Source organism: Clupea harengus, chromosome 3 (genome assembly GCF_900700415.2).
Source record: "Clupea harengus chromosome 3, Ch_v2.0.2, whole genome shotgun sequence".
NCBI lineage: Eukaryota > Metazoa > Chordata > Actinopteri > Clupeiformes > Clupeidae > Clupea > Clupea harengus.
This window is the reverse complement of record NC_045154.1, coordinates 29,453,404-29,478,946: the sequence shown is the minus strand read 5'-3', so window position 1 is coordinate 29,478,946 and position 25,543 is coordinate 29,453,404. Positions and strand designations below refer to the sequence as shown.

General features: G+C 44.9%; 2 protein-coding genes across 2 annotated transcripts in view; one reads left to right on the top strand and one right to left on the bottom strand.

The window, feature by feature from the left end:
• Positions 1-1,515: 1,515 nt before the first annotated feature.
• On the top strand, positions 1,516-4,000 carry rassf10a (Ras association domain family member 10a). Its single transcript, XM_012839103.3, has one exon. It carries the CDS (start codon positions 1,868-1,870, stop codon positions 3,245-3,247), a length of 1,380 nt encoding a protein of 459 aa, XP_012694557.1. The 5' UTR covers positions 1,516-1,867; the 3' UTR covers positions 3,248-4,000.
• An 8,175-nt stretch (positions 4,001-12,175) lies between these two features.
• Positions 12,176-25,543, bottom strand: part of si:ch211-266k8.4 (TBC1 domain family member 16) — a 33,993-nt gene continuing 20,625 nt past the window's right edge. Inside the window, exons 11-15 of the mRNA XM_012839065.3 lie at positions 24,942-25,046; positions 23,945-24,114; positions 23,346-23,446; positions 19,803-19,985; positions 12,176-12,936 (exon numbers count right to left, since the gene is read on the bottom strand). Coding sequence (XP_012694519.2) covers positions 12,861-12,936; positions 19,803-19,985; positions 23,346-23,446; positions 23,945-24,114; positions 24,942-25,046 — 635 coding nt within the window. The 3' untranslated portion in view covers positions 12,176-12,860. The remainder of the gene's footprint in view (positions 12,937-19,802; positions 19,986-23,345; positions 23,447-23,944; positions 24,115-24,941; positions 25,047-25,543) is intronic.

The window sequence follows — 25,543 nt, the reverse complement described above, 5'->3', positions numbered from 1 at the left end:
CGTTTTTGTAGCATCAGGGGTCATGCACGGACACTGCGTTATCATCATTTCATAATGACATAATTGTGATGTGATAAGTATGTATTATAAATGGCATGACCCAGAACGACATAATATTATTATTATAATTATTTTGTCTTCAGTAAGAGGGGGGCAGACTGAGTTTACATTGGGAGTTATGTCCCCTTGTGATCAGCGAGTAATCCTCTTGTGTAATCTCTGTTGATGTGGGAAAGTACTATGATCATAACCTCCAGTCTGAAGGTTTTATGCTCGTTTTCATCAGCAAAACTTGGCTTCTCCTCAATTTATCCAGTTAAAGAGGGCTACATGTGGCACAGCCTGATGACGAAGTCTGCATCTGGGTGGGGCAAAAACACATAAACGTGGACAGAAATCTCCATTGATCCGAGAGAGTCTGTGCGTAATCACATGCAAATCCCTCTGCAAGGGGAAATGCTGTGGTCTGTTAAACATGTTTGGGGCCATGTGGTTTATGACATTTACTGACACGACTAGTACATCACTGGGTGAGGAGGAGGTGGTATCCCAGCAGCTTTGAAACTCTCCGAGTGCGTTCTATCCAAAACACAAATGCTGTGGTCCAACCGTCATCTCTCACTGTCAGAACCACGCAATCAAATGACAACACAATCAAAAAGCCATCCTACTCTAGGCTTCCAGCAACGTCATTGATCAATTGAGTCAAATCTTTCTGATGTGTTATGTTTGGTTTTCATCTGTGAATTCATTAAAAGTTCCTCTATACCTCTGGGTAAGTTCTGTAGCAACTATACAGTTAGTGAACCAATTCCAGTCGTCGTGTATAACTATTATAGGCTACTATATATTCATATGCATGTTAAAATGTTAAAATCATTAGGCAGTTTTTGGGGTGAATTGTCCCTTTAATATTGGTGGCATTTCGAGCTTTTCTACAAATCACAATGTCACTTTTAATACTGATGGGAACCTAACCCCTACCTGTTTTGCACATAGAAATTGTTTGCAGAAAACAGTTGCCGTTCCTAAATGATACTCCAACTTACTTTCACTCACACCTTCATGTACATTTTTGGGGAAACACTCGTCGTATAGGTCTGCATGTTTGTCTAATTAACGTTAGAGTAACTGTTTCGTGTGGGTGATCTAGACTTATTTTCCCGTTCGTGGTATAAGTTTTGGTTGCTCTGAGAAGTTTGGAACCTTGGCTCTGCTTTTGTCAGCAGTAACATACTGGTGATAGATTTGACTGGGTCCTTCCCATCTCAAATGAAACTTTTAAATCTATTAAGATTGTACAGTGTAACCAACACCTATGTCCATTTAAAGTTTTTTGAAAACATTTTGTATACAATTGGCAGTCTTATCCCCGGAAGCCCAGAACCTGCTTGTTCTGAGCGTTAAAAACTAGGACTTACGAAAGAGGGGATATTCAATCAATTAGTTACCGTGGCGTTGTCCTAGGAGAAAGCTTGAGTTGCAACTGCGGTGTCATGTGATCTTACGGAAAAGGAGTAGGAGGAGGCGGGGAGTTTGTGGACATAGAACGTGCTGTTTGCTTGTATTCAGGCAGAGCAAGTTAGCAAGGCTGACGTTAACGTCTGTGTGGGCTGAGCACCTAACACCCATGCTCGGGGAGCGCTGCGATGGGCTCTCTCAAAACAGACAACTTCTGCGCCTGGTCGCTAGGAATAAGTTGAACCCCTGGGCAGAGGAAACTATATTTGTTAGAAATGCACACTTCATGATGGGCGACCAAAAAAGACGAAGAAGTTGATCTCAAGTAAACGCAAGTGGCTCCGTCGCTGAAAAGAAGGCTGTCTGTTAAGAGTCTTTTTGGACTTATTGTGAGTTATAAAGCAAAATGGAACCTGAAGACTGTAAAATATCCATTTGGGTCTGTAGAGAAGAGAAACTTGTCTCGGGACTGTCACGACGCACTATCTGTGCCGATGTTGTCAAGGTGTTATTGGAAGACCAAAACCTGCAGCAAGGTGCTTCTGCTGCCATGCTGTCCGGTTCCCCTCAGTCATACTGCGTTGTGGAGAAATGGAGGGGTTTCGAGAGGACCTTACCAAACAAAACCAAAATCCTTCGTCTCTGGAATGCCTGGGGAGACGAGCAGGAAAATGTGCGGTTTGTGTTGGTTAAGAACGAGGCATCTTTACCGAACAACGGGCCGAGGAGCGCTGAGGCGCGCGTAGTTCCCAGTAAAGAGAGTCCGTGCGCTTTCAAAGGGACTGGGAAAGCCACGATGGCTTTTACACAAGAGAAACAGCGGCGTATCGTAAGAAAAGCTTTTAGAAAGTTGGATAAAATAAATAAGAAGAGAGAAGAGGCTGTTTGTAAGGACAAGTCATCTGTGGAGAAAATGGAGACCTTAGTGCACCTTGTAATTTCTCAAGATCATACGATTCGTCAACAAATCCAGCGAATCAAAGAACTGGACGGTGAAATCGAAAAGTGCGAGGCCAAAATTCATTTTGACAGAATTAAAAGACACGGCATCAATTATGTCCAGGACACATATATGGTTGATCAGAGTTCGGAGACGGAGTCGACTGACCAAGACATGCCTTGTTCTTCGGAAACCATTGCTGAGTTTGAGGAATATGCGACAAGGTGCGAGGAAGTTATCAAGCTCCAGGAGGAACTTGCCGAACGAGAAGCGTTTCTGGAAAGTCTCACAGGTGAGATTCAAGAAGAGCTAAATCACCGATGGATGAAACGCCGACAAGAGGAGCTGTCCAATAAGGACACAGAGAGTACTGCCGAAGAGTTGGCTATCCGAGTTACAGCGGTCTCTCCCCAAACAGACGCTGCCGCCCCAGAGGTAGAACATTTGTCAGAGAACGACGAACTAGAAGAGGAAAGGGTCAAAACGCAACTGGACACAAGTTTGTACATTGGCCTGCGTTTGAACACTGATTTGGAAACGATTAAAAGCGACCTGGACATGAGCCAGGAACAGTGGGAAGTGAAAGAGAGGGAACTGATGGCTTTGCTGGAGAAAGTTGACTCGCTGGATGTAGATGAGGTTGAACCTGCAAAGGACATCAAAGAAGACTCACCTGTGATGGACTCCGAAAAGTTGCCCTCTATAGAAAAAAACAGCGGATGGGTTGAACAAGCTAGGGGGCTTTCAAAGAGCCGCAACACAAACGATGATGACTCAGACACAGGACTGAGCTCTATGCACAGTCAGGACTCGGATAACACACCTGTTTGCGAGTCTCTCGTGTAAGGGATTGTAATCTTGAGCGTGTCGTATCTCAGGGAACTGTATGTGTCTGATAATTCCAAAAGCAGTTTGATTTTCTTTATCAACAAACACGGCATGCAATTGTACTGTACATGGATATGGTCGCCCCACATACTGTAAAGTACAGTTCAGTCTTGTGAAATAGGCTAGCTTGTACTCACCCAACAGTAGGTTAACTAATTATTCAGTGCATTTATTCAGATCATATTGTATCGTAATTCTTCTTAATCAAGTGTAATTGATATGTAAATACATGTAGGTGAATCTCTTGAACGTGTAACGTCCTCGTCCCACACAAATTATTTATTAAAGGTTTTTAGTGCTAGGGTCAACACTGGCGACATTGGCTAAAAGAAGATGCTCAGCTAAAGTAATGCCGTTTGAACTATAATTAACCACTTTATCATGTACGTTTAATTAAAATATATGAACTGAACTGCATTCTACCATTAACTTCGTGCTTTAGTCAAAGGCCATCAATTTTGTCTTTGCAATAAAGTGTCTGGGAAAAGAGAGAAGTGATCAAAGTTTTTCCGCATAATTTAAGAGGAATGTCTAACGAAAATGTCGTGTCATGCATGGCTGTATTTAATTACTCATAGTTCAGACCTAGTGATGTGGAAACTGAAGAAAAAGAAACACTGCAGTGTACATTAAATGGATTTGAGGTAGACAACACTAAATCTGAATACGTCCTTAAGTTAAGCAACAGAATAAAACTGACTTTTGCATGAAGAGTATGGTCATGTTTTTGGAAGTGTCCCATGGCTTCAGAGTGCATTAGAGGACACATTTGAGCTCAAACCATCATTTCATCATGATCATGCAGGAAATGATATACAATATCTATCTTTGTTGGAACTGGAAGTTTTCTTTGAGATCAGTATTCCAGAAAAATGAGCTCAAACCATCATTATCATGCAGGAAATGATATACAATATTTATCTTTGTTGGAACTGGAAGTTTTCTTTGAGATCAGTATTCTGTAAATATATTTAGCAACACATAGTTATTCTCAATTCATATATTGACAGGCAAGATATGAATGTAATATCCTTGTTTTTGAGTTTTGAGGTACATAAAGTGGGTAGACAAAAACTAGTACAGCTGGGGAGCTGGCTGTAAACAAACATGATTTCTGTAGAGTCTACGGCTTTGGAAGGACATATTATGGGGTGTAAACATGTTCCTCAAACAGCATTGTCAGGATTGAATGGCTTTACAAAGAAAATACCTCCCAATAATTCTCTTAACTTTGCCATTATAGAACAGAGAAAGTGTGTGTGTGTGTGTGTGTGTGTGTGTGTGTGTGTATGTGATTGTAGAGTTTGGCACAGGCAGCAGAGCTGGATGAAAGCAGTGATCAGTTGCTTGGGTCCCTTGGCTGAAAACAACCATTTATCATTTATGTAAGGGTTGGGGGTCGGGCCCTCTCACGTGCAATGTGTGCCGCGTGGGAGAGAGATGCCACAAAAGCAATAAAACAGCCCTTTGTCCATGGACACACAAACTAGCCAACCCACAGCCCACCCGTCTTTACAACCTGAACTGTGATGCCTGATAAACACACCTAAAACATGAACTGTGAATTAGTGATATACATAGACAGTTTTGAACTTATTTTTCAGTGGTCGTGTTTTGACCAAAGATGCATTAAAGAGGCGGTTTCCTTAGCGACGGGTGTCAGGGATATTCTTACCTCATGCCAGTCAGCCTTTATCCAACTGAGAATGCACACATGTCTGTGGAACTGTTCTTGGCCCCCATCTGGACCAAAAGAGAAACTTTTTTGTGTTTTTTTTTGGGGGGGGAGCAGACTCGCTGCACGTCCTGTGATTAAACTAGAGGAGACGACTGAAACCACCAAGGGGAGGCGGGAGGGGGACCGCCTGGGACAGGAAGGGGGGCAGATAAAGAGCGATTAAGCTGGATTGAAACTGAAATGTTAAAAAAGGGAAATCCCTGCACTGAAGTACTCACTGTCTGTGCTGACTTTGGGTGATTACGGGGACATGAACTGAAATAGGCACCTGCCAGGGTGTTCAGGGTAACTGTAACATGAATCTGTCAGGCCACTGTCTAAGGCAATTTGATCAGACTAGCTGAAATCTTAAATCAGATTAATTGGATATGGTGAAAAGGGGATATTTTTGTCATTAGGTCAAGTGTTAAGTGAACAGTGCATAAGAGTTAGCATATATATTTAAAGGTATCTGCCCGTGTAGTTGCACACAAAGAAGGTCTTCATGGAAAGGTACCTGTTTTGGTGTTTAGGAAAAGATGCCATAACTTTCAATTCAGGCCCAGGTTTACTATCTTAAACTGACATTAAGAGCAACGTATCAGTCTGACCATTCTCCAGTAAATACAACCATAGATCAAGTGGCCAAGCAGTGAAGAATACTTTGCTGCAAATCATAAAGTACATAAAGAGATGATGGAACTGATATTAGATGACGGCACAGTGATATCTTAGAGTGTTTCACCACATATTATGAAATATCTGGCTCCTGAGCGAAGAGATCAGTATGTACACACGAGGATAGAGATAAGCTGAATGCCTGAACACTCTATGCACATATGCAACGAGAGGCTGCAAGAATTACAGTTGGAACAATTCAATTTTCAATTCAATTTTCTTTATATAGTGCCGAAACAATGAAATAGTCTCTAAGAGCTTTACAGAGTCCAGGGCCTGTGCCCTCCTAAAGCAAGCACAGTGGCGACAGGGGCAACGAAAAACTCCCTGTTAACAGCAAGAAACCTTGAGCTGAATCTCGGCACATAAGGGGGGGGGGGGGGGGGGGGGGACATCTGCTTGGAGCCGGCCGGTAGAGAGGTAGAGAGAAAAAGAGAAAAACAAGGTGTAATAGGGGGTAATACGAAAGATGGCAGATGAATACATACACGTATCAGGATGAGCACAGCAGATGCGACTTCTGTCAGACACACACATACACACTCCATATATTTAATCTGACCAAAAAATAAATAAAATAGAAAAAACGGACGCTGCACAGAACTTGGGACCTTATTGTGTCTCAGCTGGAGTGAGTACTCCAGGCCAGCCCCATTCCCCAAAGACATGTCTCAGAGGACACCTCAGGACAGACGTTATTGGTGCAGCCTGTCATAACCACACAGTCCAGCATTTTCTATTTCTGTGAATGCAGCTCCATGCCCAGCACAGCTTTGACAAGTCCCCTCTCTAAACCTTTTCCATCACTGTGTGGCCACAATCAACATAGCAACCATCAACACAAGATAAGCATGTTTATTACATCTCTGTGACATTGTCCCTACAATGTTCACGTGCATAACCCCTTGTGTCACTGTTTAAATTATTATTATTATATAACAAAGTATTGTAAATAGGAAAACATCTAGTACAACCATCTACAGTGTGTATTCTAGCATTCTAGCTTTGGAGTTTAACCAAAGTTGTGTCCCACTCACTCCTGTAGTTGATCAGGCCTTTATTTCACCCAAACCTTTACAGATGGAGAAGTGCCAAGATGCAGGGCATGTGATTTACTGGTTTAGGCTGTCTTATCAATTTATTAACACTTATGAATGGGCAGCTGTGTGTTATACATACTAGACCATGTTAACAGCTCGTGCTGTACATTTGACATATTACAATCAAAGATTTAATCACAATCAAAATCACTGATGTCACTTTCTGATGGAGATAATTTGCAAACACTGTTAATTACTTAATTACCTTATATGAATCATGTACTTATGTAAGCAGGAACATGGCTTTTCTGTGTTTCTGCGTGTGTGTAACTTAGAATATTAGGTGCCACTTAGTCTGCATATGTACAAGAGCATGTTTAGACCAGAAGTGATAAGAAGGGTCGAAGTGTGCTTCTTCCGACCTTGCAAAACTTCTATCCTTGCCTCGGACGTCAGAAATCCACCACGTGGTTATCCCTGCTTAACGCTAAACTTCTGTCTATATAAACCTGGTGCGATGTGTTTGTCATTGCTTCACTTTCAGCCTTGTGCTGGGAGTGAGCCCGATTGCAATTGTTGTTTGTCTAATAAATATACTTATATGCAGCTCCGGAGTCCTGAGGTAACTAGGGTGAATTTTCACCTAACACTTTCCATCAAAATCATCAATCAGATATTGACTAGTCTTCCAGAAGCCTGTTCTAAGAAGCTGAGTCATGGTGCACGTGAACCGGGTGTGTTTCGTATGGCCAGAAGACTCATCCCGCCAGCCGTCGAAAGCTCACTCTCAGTCCCAAATCATGCACCCTCTCCCCTCCTCAGCCTCCCCCCCAGTGCTGGGATGGTCGCTGTAATGAGACCCTGCCCTGAGCCATTGTGTCACGCTCCATCAGGCCCGACATCATTAATAAACCCAGGTACCAGTGTGCATTAATGACCCCCGCCCACCCCATCAATTCTTCAACAGCAGCAGTTTGCGAAGCCGGGATCGTTATCACGCCACGTCGGGTAGGATTAGCCCCGGAGCCCTTCAGTGAATGTGTCACAGTGCTCCCTCCCCTTGTCCACACACACACACACACACACACACACACACACACACACACACACACACGCACACACACACACACACACACACACAAACAGCTGCAAGTCAAACCTGAGCTCGGGTCTCATTTGGCCGATCGCACCGGGCGTCCATCCACATCAAAGCCAAACCAAGCACCTCATCTGTCACAAGCTCTCGTTAACCAGACAAGCAATACAGAAGGAGCATCTGAACACATGGGTTAAACGCAACAATGCCCTCTGCACTGTAATGTATGTGTCTCTCTGTGTGTGTGTGTGTGTGTGTGTGTGTGGGGGGGGGGGGGGCTATGTTGGTTCATTTCCCTTGGATTAAAGCCCAGTCTTGTACAATAGTGGCAGCCTATCTGATACAGTGAGTAACACTCATGTACCCGAAGCACACATGTGCTCTTTCAACCGTGGTTGGTGAGACTGAAGTTGATTCTGTAAGATTGAAGAGGACAAGAGGAAAGAAGGAAAGAAATAGTGGGTTCAATGGGCCGTAAATGGGGCAACGACCCTCTCCTACATTGTCTGAAAAATGACACACGCAGTCAGTAGAGCATGATGGAACAGAGGAATGTTTTTTATCACAGTTAAAATCTATAGTAATAGAGCTATGTCCTCCAGGCCATATGTGTGTGTGATGAGGGCGGAAGGCAGGAGTGTGTGGAGATTAGTGGCAGAGAGGCAGGGGGGGGCGAGGCTGTCAGCACCTCACATGTTTGTGCTTTTCTCATGTCTGTCAAGACAAATGTGCTCCACGGAGGCAAGGGCGTGGCTTAATTAACAACTCCACCGTGGAAGCGCCTGTCGGGGTAATTACACACAGACAGACAAACACTGCGGTCTACAACTACTCTTTGTCTATCCAAACACACACATATGTGCATACACACACAGACAAACACCTAAACTTAATTCATTTGGAAATAACAGGTTAAACCACACACCTGGTGATTCTGGATCATACATTTAAATACTCGCACCTTCAGTGACTAATTGCACATACTTTATTTAAGTTCTTTTCATGCCATACTTTCAAGCTATTCAGGGTTATTAAGTGAGCCCATTGCATTTCAATTTTTTGGGTAACTTTTTGACAACTAATTGGCATTTGAGGAAAAAAACACCATGGTCCGAGACAAATGATGAGAAGTGAAGTTCTCCTTTCACTTTTCCATATTGTGGCTTGTAACAACCTGCTGATCTTATGTCTTATGTTGACTCCTTTCAGTCAGGGAAGCGTGACAGACTGCTGTTGACATGGGAACCCAATCTCAGGCATGCATGATTCCAGCCCGGCAGGACAGCATGTCTGGCTAACATGAAATAGTTAACTGCCGCCCGCGGCACAGACCTAAGCCTAGTGCTTCTGGCTATCAGCTGTGATCCCTGTGCTGTGATTCCGCAGGTGAGGAATGGGAGTCGTTCCAGTATGGATTATATATTCACCAGAGTAAATAAATCCGGCAGGCTTCCTTGACCTTGTGCTCCAGAGCTTCGTCAAAGACAAACAGACCTGTGTGGCGATGCGTTTTAACTGGCCGACAGCTTGTCTACACAAGCGGGGGCCGGCATCCATAGAAACCAGAGCATTCCCATACAGTGCTGCCAAGAGTGTAAATATCGACACCATGGATTAGGGTTTTCATTTTTTTTCATGGGGGGCCCTGCTTCTCACAGAAAGACAAGAAAGATGGCTCATGATCCACAGCGTGCAAATTAATGATCAAATAATGCTGCTTGGCGTGGCTGTTGTACGCTGCTGGAGGGAAAAACCTCCCACTAATAAAACAGGTTCTCTCCTGAGTGAGCCACAGCACTTGCACTTGAACACAGAGTTCCCTCTCACCAGCAGTTACCAGTTATGCAAACCCTTAATTAATGTTAATGCAGGCCTCTACACACTGCAGTGTTTTCAGGCATTTTGGCCTATTAGTATTCATGGTAGGGACTGGTACTTGGTAATATAACCTTATGCAATACGGTGGTAATGTTACCTTATGCAAGCCAAAGATCACACAGACATTCTAACAAGTAAAATTGAATCAACTCAGGAAACTAAATTTGATTTGAGTTATAAAAGTGAATTCCAATTACAATCAGCCCGTGAATGGAAAAATACCTATTTCTGGTCATCTGGAGTGAAAGCAAAGTCTGCGGCAGCTTTGCACACTGAGCTGGTGTGAGGGGGGAAACAGGTGACGTCAAAGCGCAGCGCTCTGAGAGCAGGTCAAGGTTCGCTCCATTCACGCAGGCCGGATGCCCACCTTCCCTCAGATTTCACACGGCCCAGCAGATGAATCCCAGGAAGCAGATGGCACTCGCCTCTTTTCCTGCTCACTGCTTCCTCAGACCTCCATAGATGGAGGGAAGGAGGGAGCCACGGGGAGAAAGGGAGAGAGAGAGAGAGAGAGAGAGGAGAGGAGGGAAGAGCTTTACTTTCTCAGAAGAAAAAAAATAGAAGGGAGGAGGAAGAAATTTCCTCTCTCAGCCTGGTGAAGGGGTTAATCCTCCATGTTGGGACCCATGTCTTCCCGAAGAGACAAGCATTTACTGGGGTCTGAATCTGGGAAAGTCAGCTAGGACAGCTGTTTACTGTGGAACTGACTTTGACAAGGTTTCCAACACCACCCAGAGCAATAGGAGAAGATGGGGGAGGATGGTTAGGTTCTACCTTCTGTAGAGCAAGGGCCTTGAGAGAGAGAGAGAGAGAGAGGAGGCTGTCAATAATTAAGACCCATCCGCTTGCCTGCTTCTGTACTCATGCAGATGTTGGCGAGGCTTTAACGAGGACTCCAGGAAGCCACTTCCAACAACAACTCTACAAAGACTAATTGTAACCCACATATGAGTGTGCGCCGTGTCAGCAACCAGGCCTCAAGGTGTATTTTTCACCATGCTTGACACAGCTGAGCCGACCAAAGCGTGCACACGTCACAATGGGGGCGTTTTAGGATGAGGAGGGGTTATGGGAAATGAGATCAAATGGAGTATACTTTAACAGGATGCTGCGGCTGAGAGGTAATACATTACTTTCTTTTAAATGACGTGTCTCCCTACTGAAGAAAAACAAATGATACAGGAGAGTAGGGGAAACGAAAGCACATGAAAAGAGAAAGCCGCTAAACTGTCCAGTTAAAGAGCAACAAGCTTTTTTTGGGGGGGGGGGGGGGGGGGGGGGGGGGCTCAAGAAAGTTTCCTTTTTTTAAAACCAACACGTGTCAGATTTGTTATTTTAAATGTCGGTGTGTGTGTGTGATCTTTGTGGCCTGGGGTAGTGTCAAAGCATATGTGCTGCCTCCTCCTTGCCTCTCCTCTGCCTTTGATCCTGAACTACCAGGTAAGGCTCATTACAAGGGCAGAGGGTTCACTCAAAGCATTCCAGCACTTAATAGGTCACTAATAGATTATTTGGAGAGAGGATGGGGGAGGCCCAGGTATGCATGGTCATAGATAGGGAGCTACACCTCACACTAGATGTAGACTCTCTAAAGTTAACGTCAATGAGCCATTCACGTACTCGAAACATCTAAATGTTTTTCAGCTTGTTCCCACAGATACTTTGAGTTCTGGACTGGCAGATTCATTGTACGTTTCCTCATTCCTTAGTTGTGATCTTTGTTGGGGCACAATCAGAAAATGTCTCAATCTCCTATTTCAAATGTGTCAGTGACTATATAATGTATCACATCGGATGTTTCTGAAAGAGTAGAGAACGTAGAGTACAATACTGCCTAAACAAAACAAAACAAAAAACATGTCTTCCCACTGTGTGGCGTGGTCACATGATGGCTCCAGGAGTGTGATGTGACTGCTTGCATCTGGTTGTTTGTGTGAAACCTACACCAGGGCTAATTACAGGAGATGAATGCCTCTCCAGAACACCTCGGGACACACCCTCCTTCTTCGTGTCAGAGGTACACCTTGTGCTTCTGTTTGGCGTCTCCGCGGTGTGCACACCATCCCCTCAGCCGATGGGATTGGCAGGCGCCACAGGTTTCAACGGCTTTCTGTGGGTTGACTTTAATGACTTGTACTTGATGGTCCTGACTTCAAGCAGGGCATGAAGTGTAAAATGTTTAGGTGATGATGCTGTTGAATTAGGACTCTGGAAAAACATACAAACAGTTCCACCCCCATTATACTTAACACCCATTATTATACGCAGAGCTTACTTATTTTCAATTCATCCTTTTAACTGTTAACAATGAGCTGTTTAGCGAAGAGCAAAGACTAAATTGTATATCTCCAAATGTCTGCACAGGAATTAAATGCTTTTAGCATACAGGGAGCTCTGACTTAGCGTGGGATGTCATTAAGCACTGCAACTCACAACTAAGCCATACACATGAATAAATGATGACAGACTATTAAGAGCGCTGTTAATGTTTTATTATTTCAAACTGCTATAAAAATATTACAATAAAACCAGAGGCTTGCTGTGGCGCGTCGTACACTGGAGTGCCATACAAAAATAACATATGGTCCTTTACAGGCAACATCAAAGTAGCCCTGAAAATGGCTCCACATGAATTAATAAATGAGGCACTGTCTGTAAGTGACTAGAGCACTAAAATATCAGATATAAAGGAGGCACATATGGACAGGGACAGAGTCATGGTGAATGAGGGGGAAAACCTGCATAACCTTGCTGCAGCTCAGCCTTTGACGACATGGGAGAATAGATACAGATACTATTTATTTCACCAGCAGCAACTCCCCAGCAGTAAATCTCTCCTCAGCGTGCCCCCCACCCCCACCCCCACCCCCCCAGGCCCATCCCTCTGCACATGGCAGCCTGCCCAGCGTAAGTGCTCTCAAGTGGACCTGCTCGGCCTCAGAGGTCGTCCCTCCAGGGGTGCCAGCTCCTGAGCCCACAGGCTAGTGAGGGGAGATTGATTTCAGGCGGGAGATGGGGGTAGTCCAGGGGGGCAAGCTGCTGTGGTCCAGAAAACGTCAAGTGTCTTGATTATGTAGAGCTTTAGGGTGGAGATGGACAGGGGAGCCAGGAGTGAGAGAGAGACGGACAGACAAGGGCTTCTTCCTCCACCCCAACCACCCCTCATATTAGCTGGGACTCCCTGATTGGCAGCTCGGTTTCCTGCTCACCCCAAGTCCCGGGTTGGGGAGACAGCAACCTGTCAAATTTAAAAAGAGAAGGAAAAATAGAGGATTATGTAGGTCAATCATTTTCAGGGAGGGTTGGAACAAAAATAGCATTTCCAGAAAATGCTTTTTATAATTTAAAAGGTGTAACTTGTGCATCAGAGTTGCATCTTTGTTACAACAGAACACTTTTATCAAAATAGAGAAACAGAATGTGTGTGTGGGTGGGGGATGCACAAACCAAACGAGAAAGAAAGGTGGAGAGAAGACGTCGACTTTGAAGAGAGAAAGTTTATCTGCTTTTTGTCAACTGACTAAACTCAAATGTAGCTACATCACAACACAGCAGAGAGATAAGAAAATCAACCCGCACTGCTTAAAGCATGGCTGCCCCTAACTAAAAGCTATTCAGGAGGGATAATAAATAAATGAAAAGGAATCGGTTCTTTTTTAACAAAGCTGGGCGTGCGCTAAAAGCATGAGATGTCTGGAAGGGCTTCCTCCACCTAAGGCCTTAAGAGCACTTTACCGTCCCTTCGCCGGAAAACCGACACAGAGCTCCAAACAGGGTCACATTTCTGACGGCTAAAACGCCGCCGCTAACTCGCAGAGTGAGTGCCACTCGCTGGTTTTGAAGGTGCTGCCTAAAGCGCCCTTTCAGAGGGAGGGGGCACGTTTAAAAACCCCTCAATCTCATGTACATTATTGAGAAGGAGCGCAATGTGTATACAACAGTGAAGACAACGGAGGGTTCATTTGCCAACAGCTCATTAAAACCCAAGTATGGCCCAGGGGTAAAAAGGAACAGAGAAGGAGAAGGAGAAGAAGAGAGGATCTCTCGGAGGGAATACTCGGAGGGTGGCTCAGGATGTCTGGAGGTGCCGGGGATGTTGTTTCAGAGCAGAGCAGGTCTTGTGATACCGGCAGGCTTAGTGTTGTTGCGCTCCCGCAAATGAAATCAGCTCAGACAAAACTCAGACAAAACTAAACTTAATGACAAATCAAATGCATGTTGGTTGCTAAGCCCTTATGCAGGGCTGCAAACTCATCAGGGGTGAAAAATGTCACCGAAATACGAAGCCCCGAGGGGGATCCGGAAGCAAGCCTCTGCCAATAATGATTTCCAACTTCATCCTAAATGTAAATAATGTTGCGCAATACAAATCATGCATAGATTGGTATGCACCAGATTCTGCCAATGGCTGTAGTCATATTTAAGCACATTTCACACATATGGCTCGTAGATCCCATCTGACAACGCAAAGCGACACAGAGATGTTTTTCTGCTCTGTTGAGTGGACACAATATGGGCTCTGGAGAGACTCAGCAACAACACACGCAACTGACTCCACATGCACTCAGATTAAAACTCTTACTGCCACAATGCGCCCCCCCCCCCCCCACCAAGCTCTTCAGCTCTTCCATATGTAAAAAAGATCCGGCAACTGCCCCCCCCCCCCCCCCCCCCCCCCCCCCAAACAACCCCCCTGCTACCCATCATAAATACCACTTCTCTCTGGGATGAAAGAGTCTAGGAAAAAGCGGTTTGACGGGAACGATTTGCAGCATGTGCAACAGCTGCTGCCCATCGCTACCCCTCTGCCCCCCCGCCCCCGCCCCACTCTACCCACCCACGGTCAGCCTCTCCATTTGTGCGGATGGAGATTACCCTGAAGAGTTTATCCACGCTGGATTTAGCCGTGTGTTGGTGCTACGAGGCGCTAAGGGCAAACCAAGGGCTTCTGAGGTGAGACAATGGAGCTTTCTGCCCGGCTCTAGCCAAGAGTGGCAACAGCAACAGTGGCAGCAGAAGCATAGCAGCAGGTACTGCGTGACCGGTGTGGCCCACAGAGGCCCTGCACCGCCTGGGTAATCCTGACTGGCAGGAGCCTGCCCTGGCTCCACAGAGCCCCGTACAGGCAAGCGCCGCACATCTTTCAGGGGTTGAAAGAGACTGATGAGAGGAGGGGGGAGGGAGGGGGTGATTACCGAGCGGGGCTGATAGAAATGACATCAAACGTCTAATACCAGGTTGACAGGAGGCGGATCTTCTGAGACTTAGACGGGGAAACAGCCATGATATTGTACTCCTCTTTGCCTCCTCCCCCAACTTCTCCTGCCCTTTTTCTCGAACTGACTTAGGAGTGCGAGTACACTGTTCTATAATGAAAATAAAATCACCTACTGCTCCATGGATGTGTCCCTTTATTAAAACAACTCCTGCCAAACATGTTGAACTTTGTCACAAATCCTCTTACATGTATGTGGAGTGGATTTATAATGAAAAAGTGGATTATTGTCCTTTCCCTTTTACTATCAAGTATAGAGGTATAGGGCCTTTTCCTCAATTGTGTTGTTGCTTCCCTCCAGATCATTAGAACAAGTGTGCCATGAGTATGCATTTTAGGCTGCTATTAAAGGTTATATGCTATTAGTCTTTCAAAGACAATAAAAAAAATGAAACTGCTTGAATACTTGCTTTTGCACGGTGGCTTCTTACACTCGGTTTCAATTACTGAAACTTTTGTTCCAGCTCACAGTTACAGGTACAATGACGCTAAGTGCAGGAGCGTATCTTTCCGACCGATAGGTAAACAATTCACCTAGTTGTCGACAAAGGAGCCTTTGTGACCCATGCATACAGTGCAACACTGGCCAAGTGTGACCTGGATGTGAATGCACACGAGAATGGGAGCGAGAGCAGTGACCCCGGGGCAGGGCAGGGGAGAGGAACTCCAGAGTAGCTCAAAAAAAGATCCTATTATATTTCCCACTCTGATATCATTCCCTAGGAATCTCATCAGATCACAATCAAGTGACTGAAAAGCATGGCCTCGGGAGGTCTTGTCAACGTTCTTTCCTTGGTATTTACACTTGCTTATACATTCATGTTTAAAATGGTCTGAGGTTAGCAGGAGCTCATTTGGATTTCATGTAGTCACAAAGACGCACAATTGAAATGGTGGCCTTTGTAGACCCATAAGAGCACTCGAGAAGCAAGTCTATAACGTCAGACAAAGCAAGCAATTATCTTCTCCGTGGCTGAGCAGACATATGCATTATTCAAATGTAATTAAACGACAGGGAGAGAGAGAAACCAAATAAGAGTGGGGTTTTTTCCCCCAGAGAAAGCAAGGAAAGAATTCCTATTGGGAGAACGTAAAACATAACGTCCCACAAACTAATTGGGAGTTCCAGATCAAACACTCATAGTAACATCAAACAGACATGTATAATCACACTGTCAACTCAAATAATAAACGAATACCACTTACAGACAAAATAATTTTGACTCAACAGTGGTCTCCTGTGTGGAATAGAATAAACATTGAGGCAGAGTGCATTCGTCAGTCATATCGGAATTTAGCTCTCCTGAAGTTTGCAGGGAAGGTGGTTTTATTGAGGTGGGCAGAGGTAGACAGGTGTGGGGGGAGTGGGATTCTCACAGGAACGCAGACTCAGGGAGGAAACCACTGTTCTGCTGTTTCTTGTGGCCTGGGGTCAAGACTTTGATCACATGCAGGACAAACAAGTGGGTGTGATATTCAACGTGCCTGGCTATTGGGAAATGTTTGTTCTTCTCACGTGTGGAGTTAAAAAGTATCAGTGAGAAGCCAAAGTCCTCCATGACGAGGCTTCTCCTTTGCTCGTCCACACACCTGGACACTGATGTCACTCTCCATTCCGTCTATTCATTGAGAAATGGCACGGCTAAAAAATGAAGGTGGTTCACTGTTGCAACATATGACTGTGGGAAAAAAAAAAAAAAAAAAGAATGTAAAATGTGGAACAATACTGGGAAAGAAACCTATGGTGTGTGTGTGAAGAGTCTCTCTCATCCTTGAACACTGGCTAGCCTCCGCTCAGAACAGCAGGCTAGCGCTGGGAAACCAGGATTGCCATCATGAATAAGTAAAGGCTACTGCACTGAAGTATTGTGTGTCGTGGGAGTGTGGTTACACTTGTTCTTAAGTTTGGGCACACTGCCCGGGAATCAAGTCTTGCATGTATATTTCATGTGCCGTTTGTAACAAATATTCCCATTGAGAGTCACTGGCCCTTCATGTAGAAGAGGATTAAACGATTAATACTGTGATCGTAGAGGCATTCTCCTGCAGTCCCCCGTGCACTTACGTAACCCCTTACACCTGTACAATGGTGTTAGGAATGCTTGGCCGAGCTCAACCCTTCAATCCAAGCAGCACATTTGTTGCCTGAGATCCCCCAGTGTAGCTCACACACCGTACAGCTGTGCAAGGCCTGCTCATATCAGTAGAGTCCCTGCCCTGCCAGCTATGCAGTAATCTGTCCCCCGTTCCCAGCAGACCCTCCCCTCCAAGAGCTCCCAGACACATCAAACGCTGGGCACCGGATCACGGAACGCTCCTCAGATACTCACCGGACACACATGGCATGCAGCGGCAGTTTTCAGCAGCACAAAAAAAAAAAAAAAAGCATCTCATCCCATTATGCAACTGTGCCATCCTCTCCTGAGGTTCTCAAAGGCACTCGCAGCCTGACAAATCACATCTATCTAAAGAGAACAAAGACAAACTAAAAACGAGGATGTCTTTGTAGAGCTACTGCAGGCCCTGTTTGGAACGCTCAGGTTCGGAGTTTAGTACAGTTCACAACTTCTGCTCTCCAGCTGAATCATTACAGCTGTGAGAAATGTGACAGAACTTCATAGAAAAAAAAAACCCTGGTAAGATTCATTTAAAGTGTTTCATAACTATCATAAAAAATGTTTTATGTAAAAGGGTGGTTATGGTGTTTACACACCCAACAAATTACTGACTTGTATACAATGTGCATAAACCACAGGCTGAACATAGTGCTAAGAATAATTTCATAAACTTTCTAATATACAGTCAAGAGATTGCTAGGAGCCCTTCGTAATTATGTGTGATTCATGGTAGGAGTAAAGATAATTAAAGTGGCATTATGCAGTAATTGTACATCAGGATTAGGGTTAGGATAAGCAGTTTTACCTTAAAATAACAGCTTTAAAAAAATTGGGGCGCTACAATGACTTTTAATATGGAGAATCGCCTCCGTGCCATTGCCATACCAGGGTCCGTAGGCATATTACTGCCAAATGTAGGATTGCCTGAAGCCGCCCGTTTTCTACTGTCTGCCGAACTAGTAAGTAGCTTATTTGCCGTCTTGCTTTGTCTTGTGTGTTGCACTTGCTTGATGTTTGACTGTGTTAGGACAGTTGTTGACTAACTAGTTTGTCATAATGTCAGTCAGCACATTTCAAGAGATTTCGTTAGTTTTAGCCGCTAGCATATCGTTAGCGATTAGCAATTGTTCCGTTATGCTACTTTAAGTCTTGGGCAAGCAGTCAAGCAGGACAACTAATTTTTGAAGCAGGTAAAAACCATTGAAGGACTGACTTCCTCTACCCATACATCCATAACACCCACTACACCATGGCGATCCATGAAGATCATTCCGGAAGACCAGAAAGGCCATCAGAGCAGACAGCTTCACTGGCCTCCTGCTTTCTCATCCGGAGTGACTCATCCGCTCCAGCCCAGAGGCCAAGCGTCGGCTTTTTCCGTGGAGGTGGCATTTTAAATGTCAGGCAGGCGGGGACTTTAGGGGATGGAAAGGGGACATGGAAGGTATAAATATAAAGCTGAAATGGTGGCGAGCTACTCTTTACAAAGGGCTACTGGCATTATCAGGCCGGCAGAGAGGATCTCCTGTCACTTCCTTACACACCCCTCAGCTTTCCGGTCCACTCTGAGGGGGGAGGGAGGTGAATGAAATCTCAGGAGCTGCGGGGGTGGGGGGGGGATGCAGGTGGGGCTCAGAGCTATTTTTAAATAATCACTGCGCATCCCCACATCCAGACCAGATCGTCATGGAAAAAAAGAACCCTTTCGTACAAGCCCAAATATAACTGGTTACCAAACATGTTGATTTACAGGACACTTTGACTAGAAGATTCCACAAGCTTGTTCTTATGTATAAGGCAAACATTCTTGTGCCAAACCGCTTGGGGAAAAGTTTTCCGGCATTTATTTGGGGTCAGTATAAATCAGTGCGCTCCTTTTAAAATGAAGTGGTGCCTTCTCTTCCCTACCCACAATGTCTGGAGCCACTCTCAAGCGTTCAAACATTATTTTTCATGGAACACATTTTTGTAGTTGTTAGTTACCAAGCTAATCATTTCGGTTTGGCTGCGCCCTCCATAAGGATATGGAGCAAAACTGTTTACTGTTTTCATATGCGCGACATGTACTGTTTTAACCAACCATAGCATTTGCTTCACATGAATCAGCTCTAATACGAGAAAGACCATGTTCTTGAACATTCAATGGAAGGTTTTCTCTCACTCACTCCAATGCCCCATAATTCAGGTTTCTCAAAGATGTCTGCAACCCTCTTCACTTCTTTTCTGAACCAAAAGCTCTGACAGAAGGAAACTAAAAAACTTCCCCCACATTGATTCCATTACAGCTCAGTTTCCTTAACAACATGACTGGACAGAAACATGACTGATCTCTCATCAGCTATCTTATTGAGAACGAGTGTGGGGAATATCCCTCCAATTAAAATGTCATTACAATCACCTTGCTTTCAACCCTAGAAATCAGCGATCCTAACCCTACAAACAAATGTACTGGTATACATCATCACACAAAGCATCTGTCTGCAACTTCACACCGGAATGACAGGGTCTTCATATTATTAATGTGTAGCTTGACTTGGATGGAATTACGGAATTTATTTTGAATAGTAGTTGATTCAAGTTCAAGTTCTCCATTTTCACTTCTTCGGGAAGAGTTTTGAAAAACAGCACTGTAGAGAGTACTGGATACAAGACTTTCTGTTTCTGTGCTGAGGTTTCATGTTTATGATACTGACCCAACATGGCGTTTAGTACCTGTAGTGTCCTGCAGTAGCCTGGGCTGACTGGGGGCTCAGGAGGAGTTTGTGAGAATCGCTACGGGGCGAGCCTATGGGACAAAAGTGAAGCGACCTCCGTCTCAGGGCCCTGTGGACGCTTTTCCGCCGAGCCCCTCGCCCCACCGGGTCTGACTTCAACCTCCTGAGGCCTGGCTCTGAGCTGTGGAGACACACACACACACACACACACCACCCATTAACACACATCAAAACAAAAAACTTCAAACTCAGCCACTTTGGCCAAGCCAGAAGTACAGAGAGTAATAGAGCTCTGGTGAGGTAATTTGCCGTGAGACAGAGTAGGTGTATGTGTAAATAACATGAAACTGTCAAATTAAAACCCTCAGTCATCACGTGGGCTGAACAAACAACATTGACAGGAGGAGATGACATACTTGGAACACCCTGAATCGTACACAAATTTAAAAATCCTAATCAGGTAGGGTACAGGACACTGAAACACACAATCACACACACACACATGCACACACAAGCACACACACGCACGCACGCACACAGCAGTGCTGTTGATGAACAGTCATAAAAATCAGCTGGTTGATTTATGCGCACATCACAGGAAGCACCTGTAGGAGCAGAGGTGAGATATCATCAGATCCCAGCCGCTCCATGTTTACTGACTAGACCTCACAGCCCTGAGGGGAATGGCTGGCCTGGTCACGCTTCATACAGATAGTAACACTCTACTAGTATCCGTGGGAACACATTTGACTAAGAAAACCGTTCAAACAGAAACAGCTGCAAACAGTTGTGTACAACCCAAATAAAAATAAAGTAATATAAGGTAGTGGTGTAAAATCAAACTACAAGCTTGAAACTTCAAAAAAGCTAAGAAGAGTTACTTTATGACAATTTATAAACTGGCTGATTTTTGAAAAGTAAAAATTTTTTTTTTTATCAAAAACATGTTTATAGGTTCCTCTGTTGGACACTACACATCTGTACAACAGCACAGAGGAGATAAGACAAGACTGAGGTAGAATAAACACACGTCACACAAATAAACACGGAAATTGTCTGTCTAAACACTACTCCCACCATTTTTCTTCTGCGGAAAATTACAAAAACCCAATTATTTAGCGTTTAGACTTCCCAGTGAGCTCGTCCGAATGGCAGGGATTCTTGAGTTTAATGAGTGAAAAGTTACGCGTCACTATGATATTCAGTCTGATGGCATGAGACATGAAAGGGCTGCTGACCTTTCACCTCAGGCTTCCGCTTATGGACCCACCCCTGCGCTAGAAGAATGGTCTGTGTGTAGTTGTCGTAGACGAGGCCAACCCAATAAAATGCCTTAGTTACCTTCAATTAATATCAGACAAAAAAGAAATGCCCCGTGTGTTGCTCCGGTGCGGTGGGGGCACTTAATGAACACCTGACAATACCTCCCGGGTGACAAGACTTTGCCCTGAAATATCAGGGGGTCTTTCATTCACTGAGGTAGACAAAGAAATGCCCGGTACCTCTTTTCAACCCCCCCCCCCCCCCCACCCCTTTCCCCCACCCAAGAACCCTCCCTAAATCTTGTCAAATTAGAATAATCCATTCTGTGGCCCTGGTGACCCGGCCTCATTTGGGCGATTTCGGCCACTTGACACTAATGCGGGAGCTGCCTAGAATGACTGGCATGCGGATGCTTCCTTGGCCCCGGCACAAAGGCACACAGTCTCCTCCATCTGCGAGGAGAGGGCTTTCCCTGCCAAACTCAGCCAGTCCTCATCCAAATTCAACAAGTGTCCCGAACATGTTTGAATGCAGGGAATGTATCACTTTTAATGGGAAGCAACGACGACAACAACCATGCTCCACCACGCTCTGGTGGTTCGCTAAACTACGTCTTAATTCCTCTCTAAATCAGAAAGTAACAATGGCCAACTGACATCTCATCACACGGAGATATTCTGACAAAACAAATCCACATAACTACAGGTAAAAACTAAAACATTACTGATGGAGATCATTTCCAAACACTGTTAATGACTTAAGAATATAATAATCAAGTGCCTTGTATTATTAATTACCTTATATGAATCATGTACTTATGTAAGCAGGAACATGGCTTTTCTGTGTTTCTGCGTGTGTGTAACTAAGATTATTAGGTGCCACTTAGTCTGCATATGTACAAGAGCATGTTTAGACCAGAAGTGATAAGAAGGGACGAACTGTGCGTCTTCCAATCTTGTGCAAAACTTCCATCCTTGCCTCGAGCGTCAGAAATCCACCACGTGGTTATCCCTGTTGAACGCTCAACTTCTGTCTATATAAACCTTGTGCGATGTGTTTATCATTGCTTCACTTTCAGCCTTGTGCTGGGAGTGAGCCCGATTGCAATTGTTGTCTGTCTAATAAATATACTTATATGCAGCTCCGGAGTCCTGAGGTAACTAGGGTGAATTTTCACCTATCAATTACAAACAACTTTCATAATAACAAACCATCTTAACAAAAAATTATGCAAATAAAATGTCAGATTTTCCATCAGGCCAATATTTAAAATACTCCCTGCCAAGGCATCACTCAATAACCTGTTAAGTTGGCTGAATCTTAGGAACACGGAGTTGTGTGAAAATGTCAATGCACTTCCTACTGTTTCCCAGAGCTGGAATACAATGTCCTTCATATGAGTGCTACAACAACAGTGAGGTGTTCATTTCAAAGGAGTGATTTGGCATTGTTTACCAGTGCGGTTGGCTGAGCAGAACATGTAGGCCTACACCCCCATCTGCATTTTTACAAAGGCTTTCAGGTGCTGGCAGTCGTCAGGGAAAGAATTAAAAGGTAGCCACCCTATCATTAATACTAAGTGGGGCTGGATGCGTAACTGTTGACGACTACAAGAAACCGGTGACACCTGAGCAAGGATTTACTCTACTCTGATGGCGGGACATTCCTCTGAGAAATATTCCAGTCATGCAATGTGGGTTCGAAAAAACAACTCCACTCCATAAAAAAAAAAATGTTGTGACGTTTAAGAACCGGATTTTCTTGCGCATGAAGCCCAGGTGCAACAGTCTCCCTATCGCAGTATGCGTGGGAGCCAGCTCACTTCTTTTTAAACATTTGGGTTCTGATGACTCCGGGACGAATCCATAAATCATTGTGGGAACCGCAGTCTATATGAATTCTCAGGATTCTCGGGTCGTCGCCTCAGATGTGCACACGGCGGTGTAGTATAGCTCAGTAAAAGTGGCAAGAAAAAAAAAAAGGCAGGCAACATTTGGAGGGCTGAATTAATACGTACAGCTTCGGGGGGGTTGGAGCGGAACAGCTGCTAAAGCCTTCAGCAGTTTTTTCTATAATTACCTGATGACCTTTTTTAGCATACCGCTGGGAGATGGGCATTAAATATGGAAACTATTCACCTTAATGGGGGGGGGGGGGGGGGGGGGGGGGAGACCTCTGCTGCTCCGCCGCATTGCACATGTACGCTCAGGCACACAGACACACAACACCAAACACACACACACACACACACACGTAACCAATAGCTTTTTTGACCAACCAGTCCTGAGTGGCACCAGCCGCGTCTGAGTCCTGGGGAGATGGGCCCTGTTTCCTGGCCAGGGTGCGAAGGGCCTTCTGGCTCCTCCTCTTGGCTCGAGTCTGCCAGTGAAACAAGGAAGAGCATTATATGCTCACTCTGACACTAGAGATGAAGTGGCACAACAGCACGCCCAACAACATAAGTCCATTTACACTTCCTGTGTACACTAAGGAGATGCATTCTTGCGCTCAGTCTGAATAGCGGTGTGAAAAATAGCTTGTCTCTCTGAAATCTTGGCTTCTACTGCCAAAACTCCCCCTCCAGCCATTTCTTGACCTGCTTTTCAAAAGCAAAAAAAGGCAACTGGAACTGAAACAGTGATGATATCCACCCACCCATTGTATCCACCCACCCATGAAGCCAGATGAAGGCATTGTTTCCATACAATAGGCTTGCGTGAGCCACAGCAGTGTGTGTGTGTGTGTGTGTGTGTGTGTGTATATATTTGTGCTTCATTCTTGAACAACTAATATTGAATTCACTGCACTTCAGCACAGTCTCAAAATTCCTATGTTCCACGTTTTGAGAGTTTAAAAGAGTGGGTTTGGGCCTGGTACCTGAGCCTGAGGAAGGGAGGAAGAAGCCCTGGCCTTGGAGAGCTGGGGGCTGCTGGAGGAGGAAGAGGAGGGTTTGCTGCCGCCGCTGGGCTGGCTCACCACCAAGAGGCAACGCTGGGCCACCCGGAGCATCCGTGTGAACACGTTCTTGGTCACGAATCCCGCGGCCTCTGCAGGAGCATGGGGAGATCAATGAAGCTTTGGAGTATGGAGCGGAGACACAATCGCTCAAACCACCCATGATAACTGTGTGTGTGTGTTCTCTTCAGAACATCTGTGGCAGTGCACAGCTTGACACTGAACATACCACACTGGAGGGTTGATTGCCATTCCAGAAACAGTACTTTTCTATATGTTTTGTTTTGTGTGTTTGGTATTGCTCAGCTGTGACAACTTTGTTTTTTGCTACACATCATATTTACACAGGTGGTGTTAAGCTCAGCCTTGAGCTGAAATTACATGAGCCAGCAAAATCTATATAGTAGACACACACACAAAAATGCGTACACACAACCCCCCCCCCCCCCCCCCCCCCCCCCTGCTTGAGTTGTCCCAGTGCCTTGGGACAACTCAAGCAAAGTCCTGAGGACAAACTAAGTGACAAATTAGCCCTCACGGGACAACACCTGGTCAGAGGTGCTGTTAAACACTTGACATATCCTGACATACAAATATCAGGGCTTAGCAAGAGCCTGGGCTCAATGTCAAATCCAGAAATGCATCCATAATGCTGTCACACTGAATGTAAATGGGTACATTAACCAATGCAACAGATCTGCCAGCCATCATGGAAAGCGGTTAGGCATTCCAGTGTATCAGTAACTGATATGATTCCAATACATACGATTATAAAACGCTAAAATGTCAGCCCTGTGCCCATGGGGGACAATGCGGCTCATCAATCTCCCTTTCATAAAGCAATCCACAGGCTAATCAGCCAGTGACGAGGGTCCAAAACTGGCTTCATCCGACCAGAAGGCCAAGAGAACACATTCACCCTTTGTTGGTTCCTTGGCTGCAATCGTTGGCGTTTTGGCATCGCTCTTGAGGGTTTTCGGTTCTGCGGTCGGCGGCGGAGATGTACAGTTGGGCTTCAAGTTCTCTGCAGAGGAGGGAAAAAAGGAATGAAATGGTTTTACTGACCTTTTAAATAGAGGACTTTAGTGTGGTGAAGCCATGAGGCATAATTAGGTTAAGAGTAACGTGACAGTTGAGCTGCCGACGGCAAAAAAAAAAAAAGCTATAAAAAATGTGATGTTGGGGATAGAGAAAAAGAAAAACGTAAATCATACATGCCCACAAAAAGTCACACATGAAACTACTGGGAATCTTTTCAACAATGGTTGCTAAAAGTCCACTGGGAATCACAGGGTAATCAGAGTCATTCGTCAGTGATGGTTTTGAGGGCATTCGTCGATTACAAGTATTGGCATGCATTTAGTCATGCTTCTTAGCAGAGTTTGTGCGAGCCATACATCCACTTGTCAAATAAAACACAGATCTCACAGACTCTCACAGACAGCATTTCGCTGCAGCGCACTCATTTTTTTTTCAAAACTGGACAACAGGACTTTCTCAGAGATTGGGGCAAATAATTGG

What these genes read in the sequence shown, in the direction of transcription:
- rassf10a (XM_012839103.3), top strand. Translation starts at nt 1,868, where the DNA reads ATGGAACCTGAAGACTGTAAAATATCCATTTGGGTCTGTAGAGAAGAG.